General features: G+C 38.2%; 1 protein-coding gene across 8 annotated transcripts in view; it reads right to left on the bottom strand.

The window, feature by feature from the left end:
• The window catches only part of NRXN3 (neurexin 3), a 1,124,854-nt gene that overhangs the window by 139,414 nt on the left and 959,453 nt on the right, over positions 1 to 25,987 (bottom strand). For 5 of the 8 annotated variants that reach the window (XM_032593428.1, XM_030319691.1, XM_032593426.1 and 2 more), the window contains 2 exons: positions 19,372 to 19,461; positions 13,843 to 14,150 (listed from right to left, as the gene is read on the bottom strand). In XM_032593428.1, the coding sequence (XP_032449319.1) occupies positions 13,843 to 14,150; positions 19,372 to 19,461 (398 nt within the window). The remainder of the gene's footprint in view (positions 1 to 13,842; positions 14,151 to 19,371; positions 19,462 to 25,987) is intronic. The other 3 variants (XM_030319688.1, XM_030319692.1, XM_030319698.2) reach the window with 1 other exon arrangement.

The raw sequence follows: 25,987 nt of genomic DNA, 5'->3' as shown, positions 1-25,987 counted from the left end.
ACATTCCATGAAACTAAAATCTCAAGGCAATAAGCAAAATCTCTGCAATAACTATTGTAAACTTAGTCCTTGAGAGAAAAATATGTTTCAGACGCAATCATTTTATTATAACGTGGTTTACTATTGCCATCTTGGCTAGCCAACAAAGACACTGTCTAAATTTGAAACTTGTCTGTTTTGAGTAGACATTAAAGACCTTATTCTTAGAACTGACCTGTTTAAATATAGGTGGCTGCCGTCTCCTGCGTCTATACCTGTAATAGCAGATCAGTATGCTAACTTTCTGTAGAAAACCTGAACTTAAAATGAGCTCATATGTATAAATATTTAAGAGCCTTACCAGATTGTGCATGAAGGCTGAAAGATATTCATTCTTTGTTTCTCCAAAGCCTGGACTCTTCAGGTGCCCAATGTTTGTGTAATAGATTATTGCCCCGCGAGAAAAGAGGCGTTTTGTCTGTTTTGGATTTCTGCAGCCCAAGTGCCTAGAATAGTAGCTAGCCCATACTAGGTACTTAATTTACTCAAACATTTGTTAATTGAATACAAAATCCAACTTTTGAAGTTGCGTTTGGCACGGCAGCTACAGATTCCATATTCTCATAAAGTCAACTCTGGAAATACAGCGTTCTCTAAATCAGATTATAGTACTTTCAGTTTGTGTTAATGAATTTGCCACTTTATCAGTAGACACGTGTGGTGATAATGCTTTTACTATGGTCCCATCTTTTCAACAAGGACCACCGTTCTGTAGTCCTCTTAAATAGCAGAGCCGGAAATTACTTGGCAATCACCTTTTCTTTGAATGAGAAACAGGGCAGAATCAGAAACACAATACCTACATAGAGAGAATTATTTTTTAAAAAAAGTAATCCTTTCAAAACTTGAAATCAACTAGGATATGGAGGCAATTATATTACGGGAGTTACAGAGCAATGAAATTATTCTGTCCAGTCTTTTGCATAAGTGGTCAGGAATAACATTTGCATATGTTATATCATATTGATTCTTGTAGACAGAGACTCCATAAAGACAAAAGAACACATGCAAAAATAAATGCCTAGGAGGGAAAATACAGAAGACACAGATGGAGGCATCTATTATATTCGGCTTTATAATAAAACAACAAAAATAATAAAGCAAACAAAACCAAAAGTAAACAGCAACAACAGCAAAACCCCATCCAGGTCAGTTCCCTTTAGTGCAAAGTGTCTATTTCTACCTTGTCCCTGCTCATTTCTCCCACATGAAATCTGCTTTGAAATGTCATCCCCCCCCCTTGCCAAACAGAATAGATAGGGCAGTAAGAAACTAATAATGATAATAATAATAATGAGAAATGGCCTCAGAGATATATTTCACGTTTCTTTCTTTCTCCTTGTCTTTCTTCAGAGGAATAGCTTCCCAGCCAGTGGGGCATTAATCATCAGAACAGCAGCTCCGAGATAAAGCCTGGGTGAAATTTCATTGTGCATTATAGTGTGAGTTGTGGGTGCATGAATATGTGTCTCTCTCAGTATCAGGAAGGAGAAAGTGGAGAGGCAAAGGAGAAAAATCTGTCATTTTATATACTCATACTGCTCAAGATGGTCAGGAATGGTTCCCCATTGTTACTGCGGATTAAAATCATTCACGTCCTTCTGCTTTCATCAGAGGTCACCTCTCAGAAAGTGGGATAAATATTATGACAAGTTAAATTCTAACTACTTTTTTTTTAACCCATCTGCCTTGGGGGCATGTACCAGAGTAAGGGACAGGAGGAGGGGACTGTGGAACCAGGAGCAGGACTGTCTGATGGTATATGTTTTTCCTTGTTAATCCTCAACTGGGTATCCGTTCCCTCACTTACATAATGCTCTGGGTTAGCAATTCCTGTTTTGAAGATCCCTGAATGAAGTGTGGGGAGACTGTCTGGGAGAGACGGCTAAACAGAGGCTACAACTGCTCAGCAAGGAGCTGTAAATACCTACTAGATCCCTGCTCCCCAAAGTGAGGTCCACATACTGCAACACGACAGCATCTGGGAGCTAGCTACAAATGCATCATCTCAGGCCCCACCCCAGAATGGAGTCACGATTTGTGCTTTAAAAAGGTCACCAGGTGACTTGTGTACACAAAACAGTTTATGAAGCACTCTTCTAGCCAATACATGCAAACACATGAGCATCCTCTCCCTCCTTTTTTTTTTTTTAATTTTTATTTATTTTGAGAGAGCGATAATGCAGAGGTGGGGGGAGAGAGAGAGAGAGAGGGAGGGAGAGATTGGGAGAGAATCCCAAGCAGGCTCCATGTTGTCAGTGCAGAGCCCAATGCAGAGCTGGAACTCACAAAACGTGAGATGATGACCTGAGCCAAAAGCAAGATTCAGATGCTTAACTGACCGAGCTACCCAGGCGCTGTCTACTTTCTTTCTTACGCAGACACATACCCACACAGACACACACACAGTTGGGATGAGAGATAGAAGAGGCTGCATTATGTACACAAGTCAATCAAATTTCCATCAAGTAATTCTCTCAGTGACTGCTAGCCACCACAGATAAGGTGTGCATGTATTTCCCCAGCCATCTCATCCCTGCATGATGAGAAAACCAAGGAGAACCTTGCATTCTCCATTTAGCTAACAGAACTAGCTCTCTAGACAACCCAAGGCATTAATTAGATGGTTTCAAAAGGCAGGGCTGTCATAACAGCTTCAGTGTGTTTCTAATTTTTACAATCATTCAAACATGCACCAGAAAGGTATGAAAGCACATCCCAACCCTCCTACTGCCTTGTCAAAGACAGAATGGAAATATCCATCTTGAAAGCCGGCTAGCAATGACTGCTATTTGAAGTCATTTCCTTGCCATATATAAACAGAAATAAAGGGACGCATTTCAAGAAAAAAAATAGAATCAATTCTTGGACCTCAGTTTAAATAAGAATCATTGATTCTTTCTGACGACTCAAGAGACATTAAGTAGTTTATCTTCTACACAGAGATGGTCATTGTGGAATTCCTTCTGAAAGTTTTCAGCAAAGAAGAGGGAAATGAAAAGCATCATTATTTGTATCGTGATTTTAACTATATCAAAGATATTCTATTAATTTCTCTCAACCTTAGCCATCCAATCCATGAAATGGGCAGGTGGTTCGTAAGCAACAAAGTTACAGAGTATTTATGCTTATTATCTCCTCTCCTTTCTTCAACTTTCCTTGTCTTTCCTCCAGTTCATTTATCCAGCCACCCGCTGTTACGGTATGTGCAAGGCACCATATTAGATACTGTTGAAGATATTGGAAAAAAATGTGAATCTACTCTTAATGCTTGTTAAATGAGGAAAGAAAGTGTTTTCCTTTGATAAACATTGCTGAGCCCCTTTCTGTGGCAGGTGCCATGCCAGGACCTCAATGCTGAGTGATGAGCTGCATAATGCTCTTGCTCTCCGTGTAGTGGTTTCTCATAGTATCTTCCATCAATGTCCTTTCAAAAGATTCTGAAGACAGGTGACTGTGAAGCCAGCGGTGTCACAGGGTCATGTCCAGGGATAAGCGGGTTCATATAACATACTCAGCCATAAGACAAAAACAAAAGAGCTAACAAAAAGCAGGTCGAAGATTCCCACCGACCTACACACACACATACAACCAGATAAATGAACCTCAAGTAAATTTTCTCTCCATACCAATGAATAGAAGCAGTGGGTCATTAGAAATAATTGTTTTTTACCTATATTTAAAGGTAGGTTTTAGGAGAATTAAGAATTAAGTAATTTGGAAAAATAAGAAGGAGAAGAAATTGGAGAGGCAAAATGGGTAACATTATATTTCCCAAAGTGTTCTGAAAACTCTGAGCATTAGAAGAAGCCCTTGTTATTATGACAACAAATAAGCCCTAAGGAAAGAGAATTTAAGACCAGAAGTGAATAATATGCGCACCAGATACAAGGGAACCTTCCTGGGACTCATTATTATTAAGGCAAAAATTTAAGAGCAGCAAAACCACTGCTAATGACCACTGTCACCGGTGAGCCCCATCAGGGAGAGGACCTGTCGGGGGTAAGGTGCTTGGAAGTGAGATCCAGCCTGTGAGTATTAAGAGGTGTGTGTATTCCCTGAGAAGACGTTGGTAGATTTGTATGTTTTGACTAATACCGACTGAGGGTTTACCTATGCTGCAGAGCTCTAACAGTGTCTGAGACAAAGATCCTGCCATCCAGGAACTCACATACCATGAAGTAGAGACAATAAACAAATAAATATGTGACATAATGTCGGGTATAAATAACTGCTATGGCAGACAACAAAGTACCAGGTAGTAGAGAGTGTTATTTTACAGAAGATGGTCAAGGAGGTCCTCTCTGTTAAGGTACCAAATGGGCAGAAACTTGGATGAAGTAAGGGAGTGAGTCATGCAAATACCTTGGAAGAGCTGCTTCAAGCAGAGAAAATGACCAGTGAAAAGATACAGAGGTGCTTGATACGTTCAAGCTGGGCTGGCACTAATGATGTATTCATGTAAGGTATAACATTTAAGGGGGTGCCAACCCAAATCACTTATTCAAGACACATGGTATTATATTGCAATATTTTGGAGTCAATATCAATGCAAACAATTTTCCATAAGCAAAATATCAACATTTTATTTTTTTTATTTTTTTAAAATTTTTTTAACGTTTATTTATTTTTGAGACAGAGAGAGACAGAGCATGAACAGGGAGGAGCAGAGAGAGAGGGAGACACAGAATCTGAAACAGGCTCCAGGCTCTGAGCTGTCAGCACAGAGCCCGACGCGGGGCTTGAACTCAAGGACCATGAGATCATGACCTGAGCCGAAGTCGGACCCTTAACCGACCAAGCCACCCAGGTGCCCCTCAACATTTTAAATACAGACAAGATCCAACTCTGCAACTGTACAACCCTTCTCGCCTCTCCTTTATCTGGGCCCTATGTTCAAGGAAGATCAAGAAGACCTATGTACCTGAAGCAGTGTGGCAGAAAAGAAGGCCAGAGAGCAAGGAGGAAATCCATACATCACACAGTAAGGATTTTTGCTTCAGACTTAGCCATGTAGTATGTTGGGTGATTGGCAAAACCACCTGGAGCTTTAGAAACGTTGAGTGTCCTCTACAGTGAGTAGTCAAGAGCTGACCCCACTTTTCTCCCGGTTGTTCAAAATAAGAACCATCACTTGATCAGCAGATCTGGTGAACTTTCTATCCTAGAAATATTACATCCTAATTAGAAGGGCATCTCTACAACTTCTCACAATTTTTAGGTTTCCTGCCTGTCTATGATAAGGACCTTCTCCTAGGACCCTTTAAGGGACTAACCTCAGCTTTGGGAAGTACTGATCCCATCCACTAAAACTAAAGTATTAAAGAGGGGACCAAAAGAAATGACACTGTATTCTCTTCCCTGGCCTACTTGTACTATCAACATATAGGTCTTTAAGAGGTAGGTAAACCCACAAAGCGTGCGTGTGCTCTCGTGCTCTCGTGCTCTCTCTCTCTCTTTTTCCCATGAGAATGATGTAATCTCTGAGAGAAATTATCACTGCAGTCTTACCAGCTAATGAGAAAATTAGAGTCCAATTCCCTCCCCCTCAAACTATTCTTTGAGAGGGGAAAAGAAAGTACCTGCATGAGGGTAAGGAGAAGACAGAAGATATTTCTTGGCTGGCAGCTTAAGTCTAATTAGACTGACAAATCTTCAGCGCCTTCCCCAGTTATGAGGCTTGGCAGGAAAGGAACGAGCCCTGGAGCCGCACATTATGTAAGGCTGTTAATCAATATTAGTTGAGCCCTAATCCTAAAAATAAACTTCCCCTGGAGGCTTTGTTGTCTAGTGGTAAAAGTGAGGGCTTGGAAACTGTGTAGACTACTGTCTCACTTCTGTCAAGCCGGTGGCAGCAAGAAAAAGGTGGAGGGGCCCTGAGGGGATAATTCCTTAGGCAGGTGCAACCATTCCTGATACCACGTGATCTACCTCCTATTATAAAGCATGATATTTAGGATGAGGTAAATAGACTTATCTCGTATCCCAATCTAAGACAGTTTGGTTACTCCAAGAACCTTGAGAAAATTTGGTGTTCTAGCCAAAATCTCAAAATGCCATTGATAACTGTATTCTGTAAATGTGTGGGTCATGTGTTTTGTTGAATCATATAAAATTCCTGATACTTGACCGTTTCAATCTATAAAAATGGCAATTTCATACACTTTGCCCTAATAGAACACTTTGATGTAATAACCATTCAGCAAAGCCAATTCCTACATCAGAAAATGAAAGACTTTTCCACAGAAATCTCTTCTAATTGAGGAGTTGAGGGCTCTGGTTCAATCTGGGACATTCAAAGGAAATCCTGGGTTATTATGGGGTTGTATAGGTCTAGACAAAATTGTTCTCCTGTACTGGGGAAAATTAAAAAGGGGAACTGTTTAAAATGGAACCAGGAGGCCAAGCTCTACCACTCTTGGTCAATTTCAGGTCCAACAAGAAGAGAGGGACCTGGTAAGTTGATAATACATTAGCTACTACTGTACTCTCCCAGCAGGAGTTAAGAAAGCTTTTCTCCTCCCCTGGTAACAGCCCAGCAAATGAGAGACCTCCACAATTCAGCCAATGAACAGCCACTAAACTTTGAACTCCCAGTTCACTCCAACACACTTACTGTTTATGACACCCTTCCCAACTCCCTTTTCTCTATGAGACCTGTCCTCTCCTGTGTTTCCCAGACGTGCCTATGGTTTTCCTATAGCTTACTTGTCCCAAATTGTAATTCTCTGCTATTCCCAAATTAACCCATTTTTGCTGGTAAAATAACTGAGTTTTATTTTTAAAGTTAACATGCTTATATAACCAATCATACAGGACATCTAAGCCTTATGGGGATCTGTGAATTCTGGGAGAGCCTCTTGGTTTGAAGCGGTTTCCTTAAGTCTAGGATTTAGTGAAATCCTAGGATTTAGGATTTAGTGAAAACTTATGGGTAGGTCATGGCCTAAGTTCTTTTCACGCATAGTCATATTTATTACTCACCACAATAGGAAAAGTACTGTTATTGTTATGCCCATTTTACAGATAATGAAACCAAGGCTTAAAGAGGCCAGTCAACCTGCCCAGAGATACACAGCTAAGTAACTAGAAGAACTTGGAATCCAGCTCAGAAATTCTTACTCTAGAGTACACCCACTGCCCTCAAATATATTGGAACTCTACCTGAAATAGGCAGTATGAAGGATCAAGTTTTTAAACACTTTATTTATTTTTGAGAGACAAAGAAGACAAAGCATGAGCAGGGGAGGGGCAGAGAGAAGGAGACACAGAATCTGAAGCAGGCTCCAGGCTTCAAGCTGTCATCACAGAGCCCAATGCAGGGCTTGAACCCACAAACCATGAGATCATGACCTGAAGTCAGACGTTTAACCAGTTAAGCCACCCAGTCACCCCTGAAGGAGCAAGTTTTTAATCCTAAGTTTTTTCTTTGTTTTATTTTGTAATAGTCAATATCAAAGCTGAAGTGTGTTTTTTACTAGTCCCAGCCTAAAACTGAAAGCAGACCACAAGGAGGAATTTCCATATAGGTGCTGTTACAAAACCTAAAAAAACTGGCTTCCTTCTGGAATTTTTGAAAGTGGTTCATCTTCAACTGCCAAATTTATGAGTTTGAGGTAAGAATGAAATCTCACAAAACTCTCAAGTCTTTCATTTCTGTTTATTAGGATAGCTCCAATCTGGCTGAACATTGTGATTTTCTGGTAATTTTCTGGTGCCAGGCAGCACTGGCCAATGTCAAGGTGACTTTACCAATGCCCAGCACAGAAAAAGTGGGTCACGATCAGTATCCTGCTAATAGCATATAAAGGATTCCAAATGGTGATGTGCACAGAACACACTGAATTCTTTCTCTACTGATAACGACTAGGTCTGTAGGCTTAAGGTAAGAGAATACACATTATTTTTGGAACTACTTTCCTCTTAGCCATTTCCTGCCTCATAGGAACAATTTGGTCCTGGTGACCACAAATTACCAAAGACTTTTATTTCTCACTTTTGCCTTCTTTCCTGAATGGGTATCAAGAAATTTGAACACAGACTGAGTTAAACTTTTCCATTTAAGAAGCTGACCTGTCAGTGTCATGATAGTAACCCTGACACAGAGGTCAGTTGTAATACAAATGCCTGCGTAATTGCTTGGGCACCCCTGGTAGTAAAACCAACAGGAAACCCAGTGCAGTTCTCTCCTCTTGGTCCTCTCTCATTTAGGGGAGTGTGGGGCCATGACTCTCAGAATCTGGATCTCTCGCCTCTCACAAACCTCCTCTATCCATTCTTTGCTCCAGTTGGACTTGGTTCTCTCTCTCAGGAATTACCATCCCTGATTTTGACACTCAGCTTCTGATATGTAGCCAACTGAGATTTGTTTCTCATCACCATGTACCCAATTATACTCATCCTACAAGGTCCAGTTCCATTCCCACCTAATTTGTGGGATCCAGTCAAGCCATCCCATACTAACCCCTTCCTCTCCCCATACCACTACCATTTGTGGGTCACTACCTCATATTGATTGCTCATGTCAAACTCCATGATGGCAATGTTTCTGATTCTTCTTTGTAACCTTAAAAATATGTGTGGATACATTTCATAACAGAACATATTCTTTGAGGCCCATAGAACCCCATGGTGGTTTAAAATGGAAGAGAAAAGGGGCGCCTGGGTGGCTCAGTCGGTTGAGTGTCCAACTTCGGCTCAGCTCATGATCTCATGGTTCGTGAGTTTGAGGCCCACGTCGGGCTCTGCGCTGACAGCTCAGAGCCTGAAGCCTGCTTCGGATTCTGTGTCTCCCTCTCTCTCTGCCCCTCCCCCCGGTTGTGCTCTATCTCTCTCTGTCTCTCAAAAATAAATAAATGTAAAAAAAATTTTTAAATGGAAGAGAAAATTAAAGATGAGGAGTGAGCTATCAGAGAAGTCAATTCCTGAGATCTTAAAAACTTTTCATTTGCCAGGACACATTCCAGCCTTCAAATTCTACCTTGACCCTCCTTCAAATCCCTATCCCCCCAAAACCACCTAGCCCCCACTGTGAACTACAGATGCTACTGACAGTGGAAGCAGACCCATTTCCTGAGGTAGATCCTTGCCTGAGAGGGTACTGACTTACATACCAAATGTTGAGGGCAGAGTATAATAATAAGGTTAAAACATATTCAATCTTATTCTTTTTTTTTTTTTTTTAATTTTTTTTTTCAACGTTTTTATTTATTTTTTTTGGGACAGACAGAGACAGAGCATGAACGGAGGAGGGGCAGAGAGAGAGGGAGACACAGAATCGGAAACAGGCTCCAGGCTCCGAGCCATCAGCCCAGAGCCTGACGCGGGGCTCGAACTCACAGACCGTGAGATCATGACCTGGCTGAAGTCGGACGCTTAACCGACTGCGCCACCCAGGCGCCCCTCAATCTTATTCTTTAAGATGTACCTGTTTTAAGAATTTTACTTATATTAACTCAGCTAACCCTCACAACAATCCCATGGTGTCAGCAGTACCTTGGAATACCCTTCCCTCCCTCTAATTTTACAACTTGGTAGGCTTATATTAGTTACTAATTCTTGCTCTCCTCCCATCGATAAGTGAGGTTAATGTCTCCCTTCCCTGAAACTTGGAACAACTTTCTCTAGGAGCCCTAAACCTCTATGAAAGAAAGCCTAGAAACTACATATAGGGGGTCATGGATCCAGCTGAGTCCAGTGTTTCTAGTTAACCCACCAAGTCACAAGGTGTGTGAGTGGAGCCAGACTCTCCAGACCAGAGTAGTCACTGAGTAAACTCAGTCAGTTCCATGTAGAGCAGAAAAATTGCCTTGCTGAGCCCTGCCCAAACACTAAGTTATGGGAAAATTTGTTTCATAACAATTGCTAAGTAGAACATATGTTGTGTTAGGGTCCCCTCCCTAAGGAAAGAAAACACAAAAAGACAAAAAACTCAAGGTAACAAGGTACGTGACAACATCCCTCATGACCTTGTAACATGAGACCACTTAATCAGACTGCATGTTTGTGTGTGTTGCCATATATGGGAGACAAACAAGTAGAAAATATATAAAAAACTATGCTAGGTGGTGTTCAGGGCTCAGTTCTTTGGGTATGAACCCAACCGAGCAGTGCCGGCATGAATAAAGCTGCTGCTTGGAAAGAAAAGCCTTGGGGTGTCATGACTCTCTGTGCTAGAATCCTGCTACAATGTGACTCGCTCAGAGTCACTGAACTCATATGAAGATCTAGGTTTTAAACCCAGGCAGCCTGACTCCAAGTACATGCATTTAACCACTGCTATAGCCTTACCACTGAAGAAAAAAAAAAAATAAAACTATCCAAAGCACGTTGATCATCCTGGAGGGAAAATTGTCTGTAAGCCATGCTTCAGTTGCTAAGTGACAGGTATGTAATAAAGCCTTTTTGGTTTTCCAATTTATTCAATAAATATTTATTGAGCACCTACCTCTATTTAAGTACTATTACCCACGCATTCACTTTCTCAATGTACTCATCTGCTTCTCAATGCACCCACCTGCTTTCTCAATGTTAATTTTTTTTTTTTAATGTTCAGGAGAGGACCTGGAGATACTCTCCTTAATATAGGGTGAAGACCTGATGTTCAAGCACCATAGCTGTGAGTAATTTACACAGTGCATATGATCCACAAGCAGTTCTGTAACAAAGAAGAGCATCAGAAATATCAAAGTAGTGATTACTTCCAGGAGGCTGGGGCATTGAAGGGCCATGTCAACTGAAAAGCTATTTGTTTATGTTCACACACAGGTAAGAACAGCACTGAAGGCACTTTGCAGGTTTCCTTTGGTCTGAAATCAACACAAATCAAAGCCAATCGGAAACAAACTGCCGAATGATATTTTCTTAGCTTATGTTTAAAGAAAGAACCACTGGAGGGGCATCTGGGTGGCTCTGTCGGTTAAGTGTCTGACTCTTGATTTCGGCTCAAGTCACGATTTTACGGTTCATGGGATTGAGCCCTGTGTCCGACACTGTGCTGACAACATGAAGCCTCCTTGGGAGTCTCTCTCTCCCTTTCTCTCTGCCCCTCTACCACTTGTGCATGCACATGTGTATGCTCTCTTTCTATCTCAAAATAAACTCAAAAAAAAAAAAAAAAAGGAACCAATGGATTTTTGTATAACCATATGGTTTTACACCAGGTTTTGATGCTTATTTTGTTTTTCCTGGATGAGTCTAATTTTAGGACAACCCTGGTCCAGCAAGGCTATCAAAGCAAAGGAAGCCAGAATAGAGTATCATCTAGAAAAGGCTATAAGATTTCATACATGATCGTTCTGGTAAACGTGAAATCCAGTCTTTCCCACTTTTTTTTTTCTCCGAGGTCAAAATTTTGTGAGTTTATTTCACCCAAGAAAATTAGCTAGATCACATAGGGCATATTAGAGCTTCTGAGACTGACCTTCCTCACCCAAAATCTTCAGAGTCTAGGAATTGTCCTAAATCTTGGGTCCCCAGTCCAAACATAGGCTTGATGTAATCTGTACTTGAGATGAGAAAAGGGTTGGTGACAAGGCAGGCTATTGCATTTTTATGTAACCTAGGGCAAAGTTCTTATTTGTGTTAATTTTTTGTCGTTTCCAGTTTTCATTTAAATTCAAGTTAACTAATATACAGTATAATAATAATACAGTGTAATTTAATGTTTCATCACTTACACGTAACACCCAGTGCTCATTACAACAAGCGTCAGGGCAAAGTTCTTCTGGCTAGTTGGCAAGAACAAAAAAGGCCGAAATCCTTGGCATGGTATTATTTCCTGTAGCTAATCTTTACAAAGAACATGGAGCTTTTTAATCCCTCATTCCAGTTTCATCCAATTCTGCTAGTCCACTGTCTTTCCTCTAAGAGTTTGTATTTACAAACCCTTAAAAGCAAAGAATGTCAACACATTTATAAGTCATTTTTATAGCCATTGCAGAAGCAAAAGGAAAGTCATGTAGATGAAATCCAATTATCACTGGACTCAAAGGGAAAGAAACACACCAGACAGGAGGCTATTAGAGAGCATGCTCCAGCTGTCCACATCCTTCACAATGACAACAGGTTCTATGATGTTCAGAGTCATAATCACTTGCAAGACTTCTGTACTTTGTACGCTACTCTTCTCTGGAAGCTCTGGCTTCCTTAGTTTTTGGAAAGACTCACTCAGTCTGCTCCTATGTGAATATTTGCTGTAAGAGGGAAAGCCAAAAACTGATAATTACCATAGCTTAGTCCCTATATCCCTGTGTATCATTAAATCGTCCTGAGGTCAGTAAAAATTTGGTCTTGAAAAAGACTGTAGGACCAGCCATTCCTATGAAGAAAAAGCCATTTGTTCCTCTGCTTCCCACAGAGTTAGCAGACTGTATTATGACAGAAACAGAACAAGTCTGCCAGGACCTGTGCAGACAGAACTATCCTTTCACCAACCATAAACAGATCTGCTCTTGAGCTATAGAGAGTCATAATAGAAATATATATTGCCTTTTATCTTCTTTTCAGTGAGTAGAGTGAAGTGTCAGGAGTTATTGCTTTAATATCAGTAGGGAAGAAGCTATTTCTTTTTCCACCATGTATGTAGGTATACATGCAAGGGCACACACAACTATATGACTGCTATGTTAACCAGCTTCTTAGCCTTTCTAAAACACATAAAATTGGCCTGGTAACATCATCAGTGCATACAGATTCAAATTGTTACTGTGGGATCCTGTAAGGAGCTGCCTGGATATTTCTGCTTAAAGAAAAGGGAAAAGGAAGACAACAGTTTTACCTCTACTTAACTCACATAAACTTAATTCAGAAGAATGAGAACACATAGGGGGCTTAATTGATTATTGACTTTATGTTTACAATGCCCACTGAAGCCAATGGAAGGGTGATGTCAAAGGCTCAATTGAGCCCCTGGATAATGTCTTAAAACTAAGAAACAGAAAGGACAAGTACTGATCTACTGAATCATCTATAAACACTAACTAGGCTAGGGGTAATTTCCCCACAAGCAATTGGAATGTCTTATTTTATGCCACAGCATTTAAGGCTAATAACTCGATTAACCTCCTATTCCCTACTAACTAGATTTATGAAATGCCAAGGGAGTCAGCAAAGCATTAAGCTTTAGCGTGGGTATAATTACTTTTAAGTGAAAAAACAAAAAGTGTTTCCACAAAACTAAGGACTTCCTACGTAGCTAAACTCAGACCTTCACAATTTCTAATGTAATTAGGATCTTGGTCAAATACAAAGGAAACAAAATGGATAAAAAATAAGTGATTGATCAACACTTAAAAATTTAAACAAAAACTGTATTTTGTAAGGATTAGTTAAACTTCTAGCTTCAATTGTCCTTGATTTAATGCTACTCATTGGCCTCAAGTGAATGGTTCATGTTTCAGCAAAGCCATGAAGAGGATGTGAATAGAACTGAAGTAGGATATAGTCTTTCCTAGGATAACAAATTTTCCTTCCCCCTTTTCCTTTTTTGCTATTGAAAAGAAAAGAAATGAAATGAAAGGAGGGAGTATTTCATACTGAAAGTGTTAGCCATTCCTCATTTTGAATAACAGCCTTACCATTTCAGCAATAAATATGATAGGGATAATAACCCATGAGTGCACATAAAACTTTTATAACTTCTTTAGCAATGACTTTGTCTTTCTCTACTCCTATAAGTGTCTATAGGCATCCTTCTTACAAACATGGTAAGTCAGATACTTTAGCAATATAGCAACACTGACATTATAGTAATGTCTCAAAGACAATCAAGAAGACTCAATTAATAGTTGTAGAAAGGCTTACCTGAATGCTTGCTGTAGAACGATTTTTGCGGGTTGTAGTAGTAGCCATTGTAGTGGTGGTTTCCATGACAGTGGTAGACATTTCTGGTGGCATGGAGGTCGTCTGTGTTGTTCCCAAGATTGACGGGACTTCTCCCACCAGCCGGACACTTCCATTGATTTTAATATTGGGGTTGTTCTCAGCCGCCATGTTCAGTACTTTCAAACCATCATAATAGAGCCCAGAGAGCTGCCCTTGGAAGAGACGTCCTTTGTCTTTTCCGCCAATGGCTATTTGCGCCTGGGTGTTGAAGATGGTTAACTGCCGTCCTAGTGGGTTGGGTGGAGGAAACATTATTATTCCCATATGTTATCTTCTTTGTCTTACCTGGTCTGAATGGACCAGGTATCAAAACAGCCTTCCTTGAGCAATTGAAGAGGAGAAAATTGGATAACAAAAACTCAATAGATAGTAGCAAGTAACATTTCACTATGTTTATCTCTTCCACTGTCTAGCTGAATATCCTAGATAAACTGAATAATTGAGTCTCTATTTCATTATTGTGAGGAATGAGAAATCTTGGTTCAATGATACAAAGCATTGCAGTATTTTTGGTGGGTATGTCGTTGTGGATGACAGAAAGTAACCCCCAAATCAGGTGATAATAGTAATAAATACCTATTGTATTCATTTTTAACTTACAGTGTCACAGAATAACAACTAAAAAGAATTATATATGGCAAACAAAAACTCTGTGAGGTAACTTATGACACTGAATTAAAAAAAATAGGTCTGATAACTAAATTAACTGAAATTAAATTTCAATTAAAGACTTGGATTCATTATAGATATGAACAGTTTACTCACCAAATACCTCATTTCCTACATAATACATAATATTCTATCTATACTTGACGTTTATTAAACAATAAACATCATGACAGATAATTTCCTATCTCTTTTATCTTTGGAGAGGGCGGATTATGGTCACACAACTATATCTCTCCCTAAAATATGGGAAATAAACAGGCATTGATAATGTTTCTGGGGCGGGGGAAAATGTCATTCCAAATCAATGCATTATAAAAGAAAGGATGGGTATTAACGAAAAAAAGAGACACAAAAAACTCCTTAAAATGATATAAAGGTATATTAATGTGTTGAAGACTATCAGTAGCTCAACTTATTTGGAGTTCCCATTTGGAGAACCATTTGTGCTTCTCTGAATAGAAAATTATCAGAATGAAATCATGACAGAACAGAGTCTAGAATAGTGCAACTCAATTTATCTTCCTCCCAACTACCTCCACTTAAAAAAGCCTCTCTAGTGCCAGGTCTTTCCCAGAAAAACCCAAACAGCTTTTTAAGGCCAAGGCATTCTATGCTATTATTTCTCCAGATAATTCCTTCTGCTTTTGCATATGGAGAAGTGGGGGAAACTTATTAATGGAATTAAATATATCCTTTTTGAATTTTTCTCCACTTAAGTCAGTAATAAAACAATGCTCCACAAATTCTCAATCTAATCACTTGGATTATTTTTAGCTATAAATGACTGGAATGTTCTGTTATTATTGCCTGATTATTAAAAGGGAGCTTATTTTTAAAAGACTAGGGTTTCTGCTCCACAATCTCTAATTTGAATAGAGGCATACTCTGATGTTTGGGCTCTTATCCTCTACCACTATTACATGTTCTTTAACTCTATACAATAATTACCTATCCTTGAATTTCTGGTATATAATGTGGAATGCCTTCTGAATGCATAATAATGGATGAAACAAAAGAGGCAAAGAAGGGAAAATGCATCTGCTCAGAGAGAACTCTTTATACAAGAGTCAATTCTGCTCATGGGGAAACTCTTAACAGCATAGTCAAGAATAATTTATAAATAATACCTTTTTGGAAGCTTCAAACACTGCAGTATGGAGAACTGACCAAAGAATTTTGTTATAGTGAAAATGATCTACACTCTATAAAAATATTTGGAGCATGGAAACGGAATCTGTTGGACTTGATAACAGAATTGTCAAGATGCTAAGGGAACAATCAAAATAGATCTAATAGATTTCCATTATTTTCCCACCAATTTCTTCAGTGCTCTGTGCACATACATCATCACCTGCCCTTTGGTCTCTCATTTCTCACAAAAGATGCAGCAAAATCTTCAATGAACAATAACACTGGATAATGACCTGCAGCTCAAATCTCTTTACTGTTATTTTTTTGACTACAGCTTTATCTAGGAGCCCTAAGCTTACTGCATAAGAAATGTCATGATGGAAAGGGAGAATAAATACACCCATATAGGCATAGGCATAGGCACTGGGGGCAGCTTAACATAATAAAGAAGAAGCTGCCTAAAAGGAGATCTCTAGGACTCAATTCAGTAGCTTACACCAGATAGCCCAACGTCAAGCTATCCCTTCCATTCACACAACTGTTGGCCAACAATAATATTTACTCATCTCCTTTTTCGTATATGCTTTAGCATCGATGATCAGTTAATAGATATAGCTAGTTATAGGTAAGAGATTTTATATTTCTAGTATTTCTGAAAGCACTTCACATCAATAACAGTCCACCTTATTTTCCTGGTGATATCATTCTGACAATTATTACAAATAAAAAGAGAGAGAAAATTGAAATGCAAAGTTGAATTACACTAGCTAGAAATGATGGATCTCTTTCATTCCAGTTGCCACATTACACTCCATAAAGTGGTCTTTGCTTGATCAAGACTAACCCAAGCATGGAGAAGGGCAAGGCATGTTTTCTGGGCTACAGGATTAAGCCACTGCTCCACTTCTGGCTATGGTTGTGATCTCAGAGAGATCTGAGTAATTATTTCTTGAGAAGAAGACACTAGTTGGGTGAAATAGGGAAGGAGGTTGTCTATGCTTCAATTTTCCATCATGCTATGGGAAGTGTATGGATTTCTGTTTGCTTGTCTATTTCATGGTCTGTTTCTGGCTATATCTGTTTTTCTTTTAGTTATAGACCCTTTCCTAGCCCTCTGTACCTTGGATTAGGAAGTTAAGAGTAAAGTTGGCAATCACTAAAGTAATAGTGGGAAACTCTCAGTTTCCCACCATCTCTTCCTCTCGTCATTTTACCTCTCCAACCTAAGCAGGAGTAAGGGAATAAACTGGGAATCAGTCGTCACTACCCTCTCCCTAAAAAGCGGTATTATAAGGGACTGACTGGAGAAAGTTTTATCATTTGCCCCAGATTTCTCAAAATCAATGCCAGATTTCATTATTGTTATTCATTATGATCAGTTGTGTTTTTTTTTATAATAAGCAGCCATTATATCTATATCTATAACCCAAACTAAGAATTGTTCTATTATCCATAATACTCAATTTGGTTATACTAGTACTGGGTTTGTAGCAGGTTACTTTCTGTTTTGTTTTAGGTGCCCATGTTCTTGGAAGTCATTATTACTACCTCATTTGGATATCAAGTTCACATACTGCTTAAATTAAATCTTTGCACGTCTCCAGACAGTGTCACACAAAGACTAATTAATTAAACCTCAGAACACCCTTGGGGAATAGGCAGTATTATTTCTCCTCTCCTCATATGGGAAATCTGAGATATAAAGAGGTTAAATGGATTGTCTAAGGTCAGAAAGTATCAGTCAATAGTAGACAGAGCCAGAAAACAGACTCAGGGATGTTGTGACCCACATCTCTTCTCCAATGACAGAAATAACTTCAAAGAGGCATTCCAAGTACTTTCCTGATACGTCTGCCTATTCATCCTTCCATCTTTACCCTTTTTCACTCATTGTCTTTACAAGGTCTTTTGGTATATATTTTCTACTCCTTTTGAAGGGAAGGTTAGCTAGACAGAGGAAGGGGTAAAGCAATAGAATGAATAGATGTTACTCACCCAAAGTGTAAAAAAAAGTAATTTCCGTTAAAATAATGCAGAAGAGAGAAACTCCAAGATTGCAAATACCATTTTCAATATTATATGCATATATGAACATATACATATTTGGTTAAGAAACTAGAAAGCCGCCCTCCATCCCACCTGAACCACCCTTCCCCCTCGATTTGTTGTATATTTCAAAGTGTCTCTCTATATGAAAGCCAACTGATAACAATGCTATCAGCAGGAAAACTAAAAGCCTACTCATAACTTTATAATGGTTTATACAAATGAAAACGCCTGGCATGCTCTTCAACTTAGACTTCAAAAGGCAATGGAGTAAAAGAAAATATTATTAACATAAAATTGAAAGAAAAAAAAGTTCTCTCAGGCACATGAGACTCAGACATGCATCTAGTTTTCTTCTCCTTTTTTTAAAACGTGAGGCAATCATAGTCTTTAATGTTAAAGGGACTTTATGAGCTGGTGATTACTAAATGAATTATTTGCTTTTTAGAGTTATTCTTAATTTATTTTTAATTAGACCACATACGTTAAAAACAGGGCAAACAGTTAAGTCTCAGTGAGGATTTTCCGTGTTTAAGGGTCTGAATGTTGTCACCCAACTTAAGACTGTAATTAAGCTTGCTTAGGTTACATATTAATATATTCAATTACTTTTTATGTGTAACTACATCAAATCTCTACGAATTTTAAGAACCCACTGAAGGTCTCGAGACAAGAGTAGCTTGCACTGGCTCAGGAAAGAAGGGAATAAATAGCTTCTGAAAATAGAGAATTTTCTTCATTGGAAGATAATAGTTTTACGTGGTAACAAATAGAAGCCACACAGAAAATTCTAACATCAGGTATAACCGCTGCCCTCTTTTATTAACAAAGTGGTTGTTTTCTTCAGTAAATCAGAACTGCTGTTTTGCCTTTCATGAGCCTTTCTTTTCCAACGCATTGTCTTAACCACTTCCACTTTTGTTGCATAAATATTAAACACATAAGGGTATTATACAACCAAAGTGTAAAATAAGCTTTTTTTTTTTTTAGTTTCAGCCAGCAACTAGGACACAATTAACCTCTTATGAAATACTTTTGCCTCTGTAAGTTTGAATCTAAAGGCAAAATTCATCTTTCTTGTTCTTTGTTTAAAAACAAATTGTTAAAAAAACACTGCTCCCCTTAATAACATTTGTCTTAGGCAGTTTATGTTATAAGAGTCGATCTGATGATTGTTTTGTTATCCATGCTAGAGAGTAAAGCCAAAACAGCCTCAAGATGTAAGTTTAAAGAGTACTTTTGAAATTTCTTTAGAAAGCTTTGGTATAAGAGGTAATTTAAAACAAATTAACAAATAATGTCATGCAGTGGTTAAATTGCCATAATACATTTCTTTTTTAGAGGATCCTGGAATTTCTTGTTTGTGGTTATCATGCTGATAGCAAGCTAGATGTTAGTCCCTTTAACTGTATTTTAATGGCAATGTATTATAGCATGATTTATCAACATATGGCAGGTGGAAGCTGACACAAATTATAATGAAAATTAAAACAGTCATTTATGCAGCAGGCGATTATCATTTAAGGAACATTTATTTGCAGGCTTTAAAAATGAGGGTTTAGAATCAAATGATTTTAAAATGAAAGTTTTAACGACGGTTACCTTTTTCCTGCAGCCACTCCTCTACGGGCCGGTTATATTTGAAGGGGATTTTCTGTTTTACCATTTGGAAGCGTTCATTATCAGTGTTGCCTTTAAAGTTTAAAAAACAGCTTAAAAAACAATCTGAAAAGTCAATACGTCATTAAAAACATCCTAGGTTGTTGGTTTGTTTATGAAGTTTTTAGAGATAGATATCAATTTATCTTTAGTAGAGGTGGAGTCGAAGTCACTCTGCCCATGGTTGACAGGTTTGAGGTCAGGCTAGTCTTAGCTATGCAGTGCTCCATCATCATATTTTGGACATGGAGCATGAGATGGGAATCCATCTCACCCCAACCACACCTCAATTGGGCCAATGGAAGCACAGGATTTTCCTGGTTTGTGAATAATTTGCCTATCAGATCAGCTTTATCTATGGTAGGAAACTTGCATTGTCTCAGTCATGCATGATCTACTCTCACAGTACTGAACCCTATCAGAAGCATGGGGTCATGTACTTCCTTATTCTCAAGTGTTTGTAACTGCTCTAACTTCTGGTGGAGGGAAGAAGACAATTTAAGTCTTGATGGCCAAGGGTGACTTCTTATTCTGAGGCCTTGGTATCTCATCAACTATGTTAAATAGAGTATCACAGATGATTCTTTACATCTCTATTCATCTGTCCGGACTTGTTCTACATTTTAAAAAAGAAGAAAACCCAAAGTAAATATTTGTAAATCAAAGCAGCTATAAACATAGTGATAGAGTATTAGCAGACTTTTAAGTACCTAAATTTTATTACTACTAGTAATATTACTACTAGTAATATTACTACTAGTAATAACTATTACTAGTAATACTACTAGTAATACTACTAGTAATAACTATTACTAGTGCAAGCTTTATATGTTTATCTAGTCTCTCTCTCTCTTACCTTTCTATGAGAGGTCCTTTCTGAACAAGTATCTATTCATAAAGTCTGTTCAGGATACCTCCTTCAGGCATGAAATATCTAATTAATTTTAAGCCTCAAACATAATGCTTTTAACTGCTACGATGCCCCCTTATTCTTTTTGTAACTGTTGTTACCATCCATGGATGATTTGTCTAATTAGGACAGACTTGGAGAGTAGTATTGTAGAGATATACCCCTAATGAATATGCTTCAAATCACAAAATAATGAAGCCATGTTTGGGGAACTGTTCTGTCTCATCAACCAACCTCACAGTGATCAAGCAGAAACTAGTGAATTTTAATTCATGAATTTTCACTCACAGCCCTATACTGGAACTTAGGGAATCCCATTCCAAATTACCAACATTAAAAATGAAATAAAAATCTCAAAACAGGTGCTCTTGGAAACGATTTACAAAAAAATCTAAAAGCCAGAAAGAAAACTGTTAGGATTAAATATAGCAACAGGCCAAGTTAAAAGGTCACCATGGCATTTCAATCTCAGAGCCACCTTCTTATAGGAATTATTGACAGAGAAGATTCCACATGTGACTAAACTAGTACCTGCCTTCCATGAGGTATAAGATAGGAAAGGGGTGGCTATGTTGGGAGATGTTTCCAAGATTTCCTATTCATTTCTGCTATGAACAAATGATTTAAGAAGGTGACTCATTCTCCTTCCCAAGGGATAAAAACTAATAACAACAACGACAACAACAAACACAAAGCTCATGAAAGAGACAACTATGGATCTGTTTCCAGCCTCCATCATGGTATCTTCTCTGGTTGGGATAAAACATAATATTAACATATCAAAAGATAAACTACAATGAATGGAGTATTGTTTCTTACACAAATAAAAAGGAAAGGGAGAGGCTGCAGGCAAGGAGAAAAAACAGAAAGGCAACTTCTTGGGGCGCCTGGATGGCTCAGTCGGTTAAGCGTCCAACTTGGACTCAGGTCATGATCTCCCAGTTTGTGGGTTTGAGCCCCACGTTGGGCTCTGTGCTGACAGCTCAGAGCCTGGAGCCTGCTTCGGATTCTGTGTCTCCTCCTCTCTCTCTGCCCCTCCCATGCTCATGCTCTGTCTCTCTCTCTCAATAATAAATAAATGTTAAAAAAAAAAATTAAAAAAGAAAAAAAAGGCAACTTGGTGTTTCAAACTTCAGGGCAAAAGAAGTTAGTTTTATCTGCTAATGTAGTTACCAATTAGAGATTATCATAATGATCCTCCTTGGTAGATTTGGGTATTCAGAATTCTATTAATCCAAAATGAATTTGGGTAAATTCTTACATGTCTTCACAGAAAAGGAGCATGCACTTTTCTGAAAAGAACCTATATCTCTAACTGTTAATCTTACCCCTAAAGAAGACAGACAACACGAGGGATACCATCCATCTTCATAAGCTTTGACCCCTCTCAAGTTTTAGTTACAACAAAGCATTATACTGAAAGATGGCAAATGGGTTGTGCCAGATTCACCTTAAATATATTCTATTACTTTGGGTTTTCTGTAACTTGTTGTTGGCTGCAACATTAATATAGTGATAACCGTCTCTCCACTCACTGTGGAATGGATTAGTGAAGTTGATAGCAAATATAAAGCTAAATATTCTTAGAAACATGCAGGGTAAAATCAGTAGTATCCAAAATTCCAAACTGCCAGAGTTCTATACGCACTAAATTAAGTAAATTAGAAAGCACAATGATTTACTTTCTCTAAATACATAGGGGCTCTTGGTCCTCCTAAGCATGCCCTCCCCATACACTCTGTCTCAAACCTAAAGCTCTACAGAAGATAATTTTGAGGCATGGTACATGCGAGTAAAAGAGAAAACTATGTTGGATAATCAATAAGCGATATGTTGGGAGGACAGCATAGCCATGATTCAACCTTAGACCCATGGGGAAGTGAAAGAGAGAGAGTCATTCTTCTCCATCTCAGCTTTAAAGACATTTAGAAAAAAGTTTTAAGTTTTCCACACCAGACCGATACTGTCTGGCACTAACGATAGTGATCTTGCATACTGTTAAAAGTTGTGAAAGATGGAAGGTCATTTGGAAAACCAAACCGGTTTAAATTGCCACATTAACATTGTTCTTAGTCTCTTTTCATGTTCTTGTTGGTTTTTATTTTAATTTATCTGAAACATTAGTAAGAACTGTTTTAGAAACATGTGCATGAGAATGAGTTCATTTACCCCAAGCCCCATTTGCTAGACTGACTAAAGAGTAAACAACCTTCTAAACATAAGAATTCATAGAGAGCGAGTACCCTGAAAGCTGAGCAAACCTTGTAAAAATTAATCTACATTTGTATTAAATCCTTAATGACATTCAGTTGTACATTTGATATAGCAACCAGTATGAAAATTTAAACAAAGAGTGAAATCAATTCTTCAATAGAAAGTAATGATATCCTCAAGAAAGAATGGCCTTATGAACAGTAATGTCATGATGTCACTAAAAAGAGACATATGTGCATTACTAATTAGACCAACAAAATGTAATGACCACACTTCTCAAACACACTGAGAAATCTATAAATTATACCATGAGATCTTTAAATAGACAGTTCTTAAATTACTATATAGATGTGACACTCACCTACAAAGAACTGAGCTTTAGAAAAGAAATTAGTCACATTTTATTCTACTTAAAATAAAGGTGTGTAGGTGAGTGTATTTGTGTGTGCGTCCATGCATTTTTTATCAGAAATTGATAATTTTTTTTGCCACTGGCCTCCTAAATTCACTTGCATTTGTATCATTGCTTCTAATTATCAAGTGTTTCAACTCCTGGAGACACATACAACAGGCACTGTTGAATTATAATATTATGAAGAACAGAATACTCTGAGGTGAGATTATTGAGGCCCAACTGGTTCATACATAGCTTCAAACTTTATTCAGAAATACCTCATGTTTCTTACATTTGAATGAATCTATTTAGGATTAAAAAAGGAGAACAGAGTAAGTAAGACAAAGAAGGCAAGTTGACCCTTCAACAGTTCCCCAATACATCAGACCCTCTTTGTGGTCTCAGAGGAGTAAATTTGAAATTTGTTGTCAGTCCCAAAGGAATAAGTATTCTTTAAATAGAAGAATGAAATGATAACAGACAACTTTTGTACAGCAAGGAAAATAAATTTTACAACACCTTTATATACTCTGTTGGTCCAAATGCAGATCCTATTCATTAGCTATTATACTTAGTTTCTTTAAGCCATAATTAATACAGCACAGGAGTTAAACGCATGGGCTTTAGAGACCAGTTTAGCTTTGGGTTCTAACTTTAGCATTTAATAGCTGTGTGACCTCATGCAAGTGACTTGGGCTCAGTTTCCCCATTTCCCAATTCACCATTGGACCTCGTATAAGATAATAAGAGGTACAGCATATTCAGAACACGGGTATGAAAAACATTCAAGTTTTAAAAACCATTATTAATACAATTCAGTTGTTCCCTAACGATCTAAAGGGTGTACTTCCATGGCCTCAGGACTTTACAGGCCTCCATTCAAAACATGGGCATATTCCATTTGGTCTGGCAAAGGTTATCTTTCAAAGATCAATGAAACATAGAAAAATAAAACATCCTAAATATCCCCTAAATCTCCTAGCTGTTGCTCTTTTTAGATTTCTGAGTCTTTTAAAATATACTCAGCTAACCCCATTTCCAAAACAAAGTGGGTTTCTTAAACCACTGAAAGTAAAGGAACAATTCAGGCATTGACTAATGTGATTTCTTGGTCCAGCCACAGGTAATGAGGATATACTGCTTCTGTGTTGAGGAAGAGTGTCCTAAAGGTTCTGGCAATTTGCACCAGGCTGGCAGAAAATTCCTATAAATACCATCTGAAATGTTGTCAAGCACATGGACATGCTAATAGGAATACTGTAACAGCATTCATCTGTGCAAAATTAATGCCAGAGGTATTTTTTTTTGCATTTTGTTTTGAGTCCTAGAATAAAAGGGAAAAAAAAAGGTTTTTTTTTATTGTTTTCTTGACACTAAAAAATGAGACCATGGGTCTAACGAACAGTCAAAGAATGAATACTATGTATTAGAGCCAGAGGCAAAAGAAAATCGATGTGAGTAGGCTCAAGTCGTAGGGCTTTCAGAGGTTCTTACAAAGTCTCTCTCCCTAAAGAACACTTCGTGAGTTTCAAAGCAAATATAAGACACTAAAGAAAAGGAACTGGGGAAATTCTCTAAGCTTGGCTCTGGTCTCCTTCCTGATGTTGACTCAGATGAACTCCCCTCGGAGTCAAAAAGTGGGCTACTGTGCTACCCAGAGGGCATCCTGAATGTTTGGCCACTTGTAAGTGATGGATTAGACCTCAACAAAAACCAAATAACTAGTATTTATAAAGTGCCTTTCAACCAAAAAGCTCAAAATGCAATTATAAGCATCATCTCATTAATCCTCAAAACACACCTTTGGGGCTAAAGAAAAAAGAACTATTTATATACTATGAGCTTGATCCTACCATGTGCCAAGGAAAGAAATTAATTTCTTGGAGGAGAAAACTGATCAACTGGGGGAAGTGAATTAACAGACTAAGAGCACAAGGGCATTATTAAGTAAGCAAGATTCTCCAGACTTAGTTGGGTGGTTCTGTGAGCCAAGGGATCCACCTTTCCCAAGTGATGAGATGTTTGCTTCTGGAAAGCAGTATGGGTCACCCAGGCATACCCTAACTTGGCCAAGGAATCTTACTATCTCATGTGTATTGGAAATGTTCAGGAATGGAAGACATATGTGGAAAACCATACTATTCTCTTCCTGTATCAAAGTAATTTTGTATCAATTCACCATCTCTAGGCTACTGGAGTTAAGCTGTTGAAGCAAAGATGGCTCAAACATGAATGAAAAGAGCATTGGCTGTGGAGTCTGAGAGACTCTGGGTGAAATCCTATCTCAGACATTTACCATTTCTGTGAACTTGAACAATTTACTTACTTTAGATGACTAGAGTTTCTTCACTTAAAAAAAAGAAGATAATAATAGCCTTTATTGCAAGGTTTTATACAAATTAAATGCAATAATCCAGGAAAGAGCTTAGTTTAGGAGGTGTTCAAAGAGGTTGAGAATGGGGAGAGTTTACGATTTATTTTAATTCTCAGGATCTTTCCCTAACACATGTTGAGAGATGAGGACCATGTTAGGGATGTAACCCTGCTCAATGTCCAGGTATCCAAGTGACCATGTCTCAATTCCTTAACCTTTGTTCCTGGCTGAGGTGAGTTTTTGTGCAAATACGTTAACATTGAACTTCTCTTTCATATCCCAAATCTAAATGAAAGTGCCATTTCTGTTGAAATGTAATTATATTAAAGACCATTTACCCTGATGCAACAATGAGAACATATATTACCAGTCCCTACCCTTTCCCTGCATGTTGATGCCAGTCTCAACTCTCTTTCTGAAGCCCTTTTCCCCTGAAATTTCTCATTTCTCCTCACCCATAAAGGATACTTTCAATCCCAGAAATATTACTAAAACAGGACTGCAATATCTTTATTTGTTTACATAATTTAAAGGAATATTTTCAAGCAATTTCTAATGGAATCTGCTTCAGTACAATAGATCTATGTAGCATCTATTCTTTATTTAAGAGCCACTTTCAAAAATGGCATGCTACAAATTAAAATATAAATAGGCTACAAAATTTTAT

This window comes from Lynx canadensis, chromosome B3 (assembly GCF_007474595.2).
Source record: "Lynx canadensis isolate LIC74 chromosome B3, mLynCan4.pri.v2, whole genome shotgun sequence".
NCBI lineage: Eukaryota > Metazoa > Chordata > Mammalia > Carnivora > Felidae > Lynx > Lynx canadensis.
Note: the sequence above shows the minus strand (reverse complement) of the source record. Positions and strands in the feature narration are given on the sequence as shown.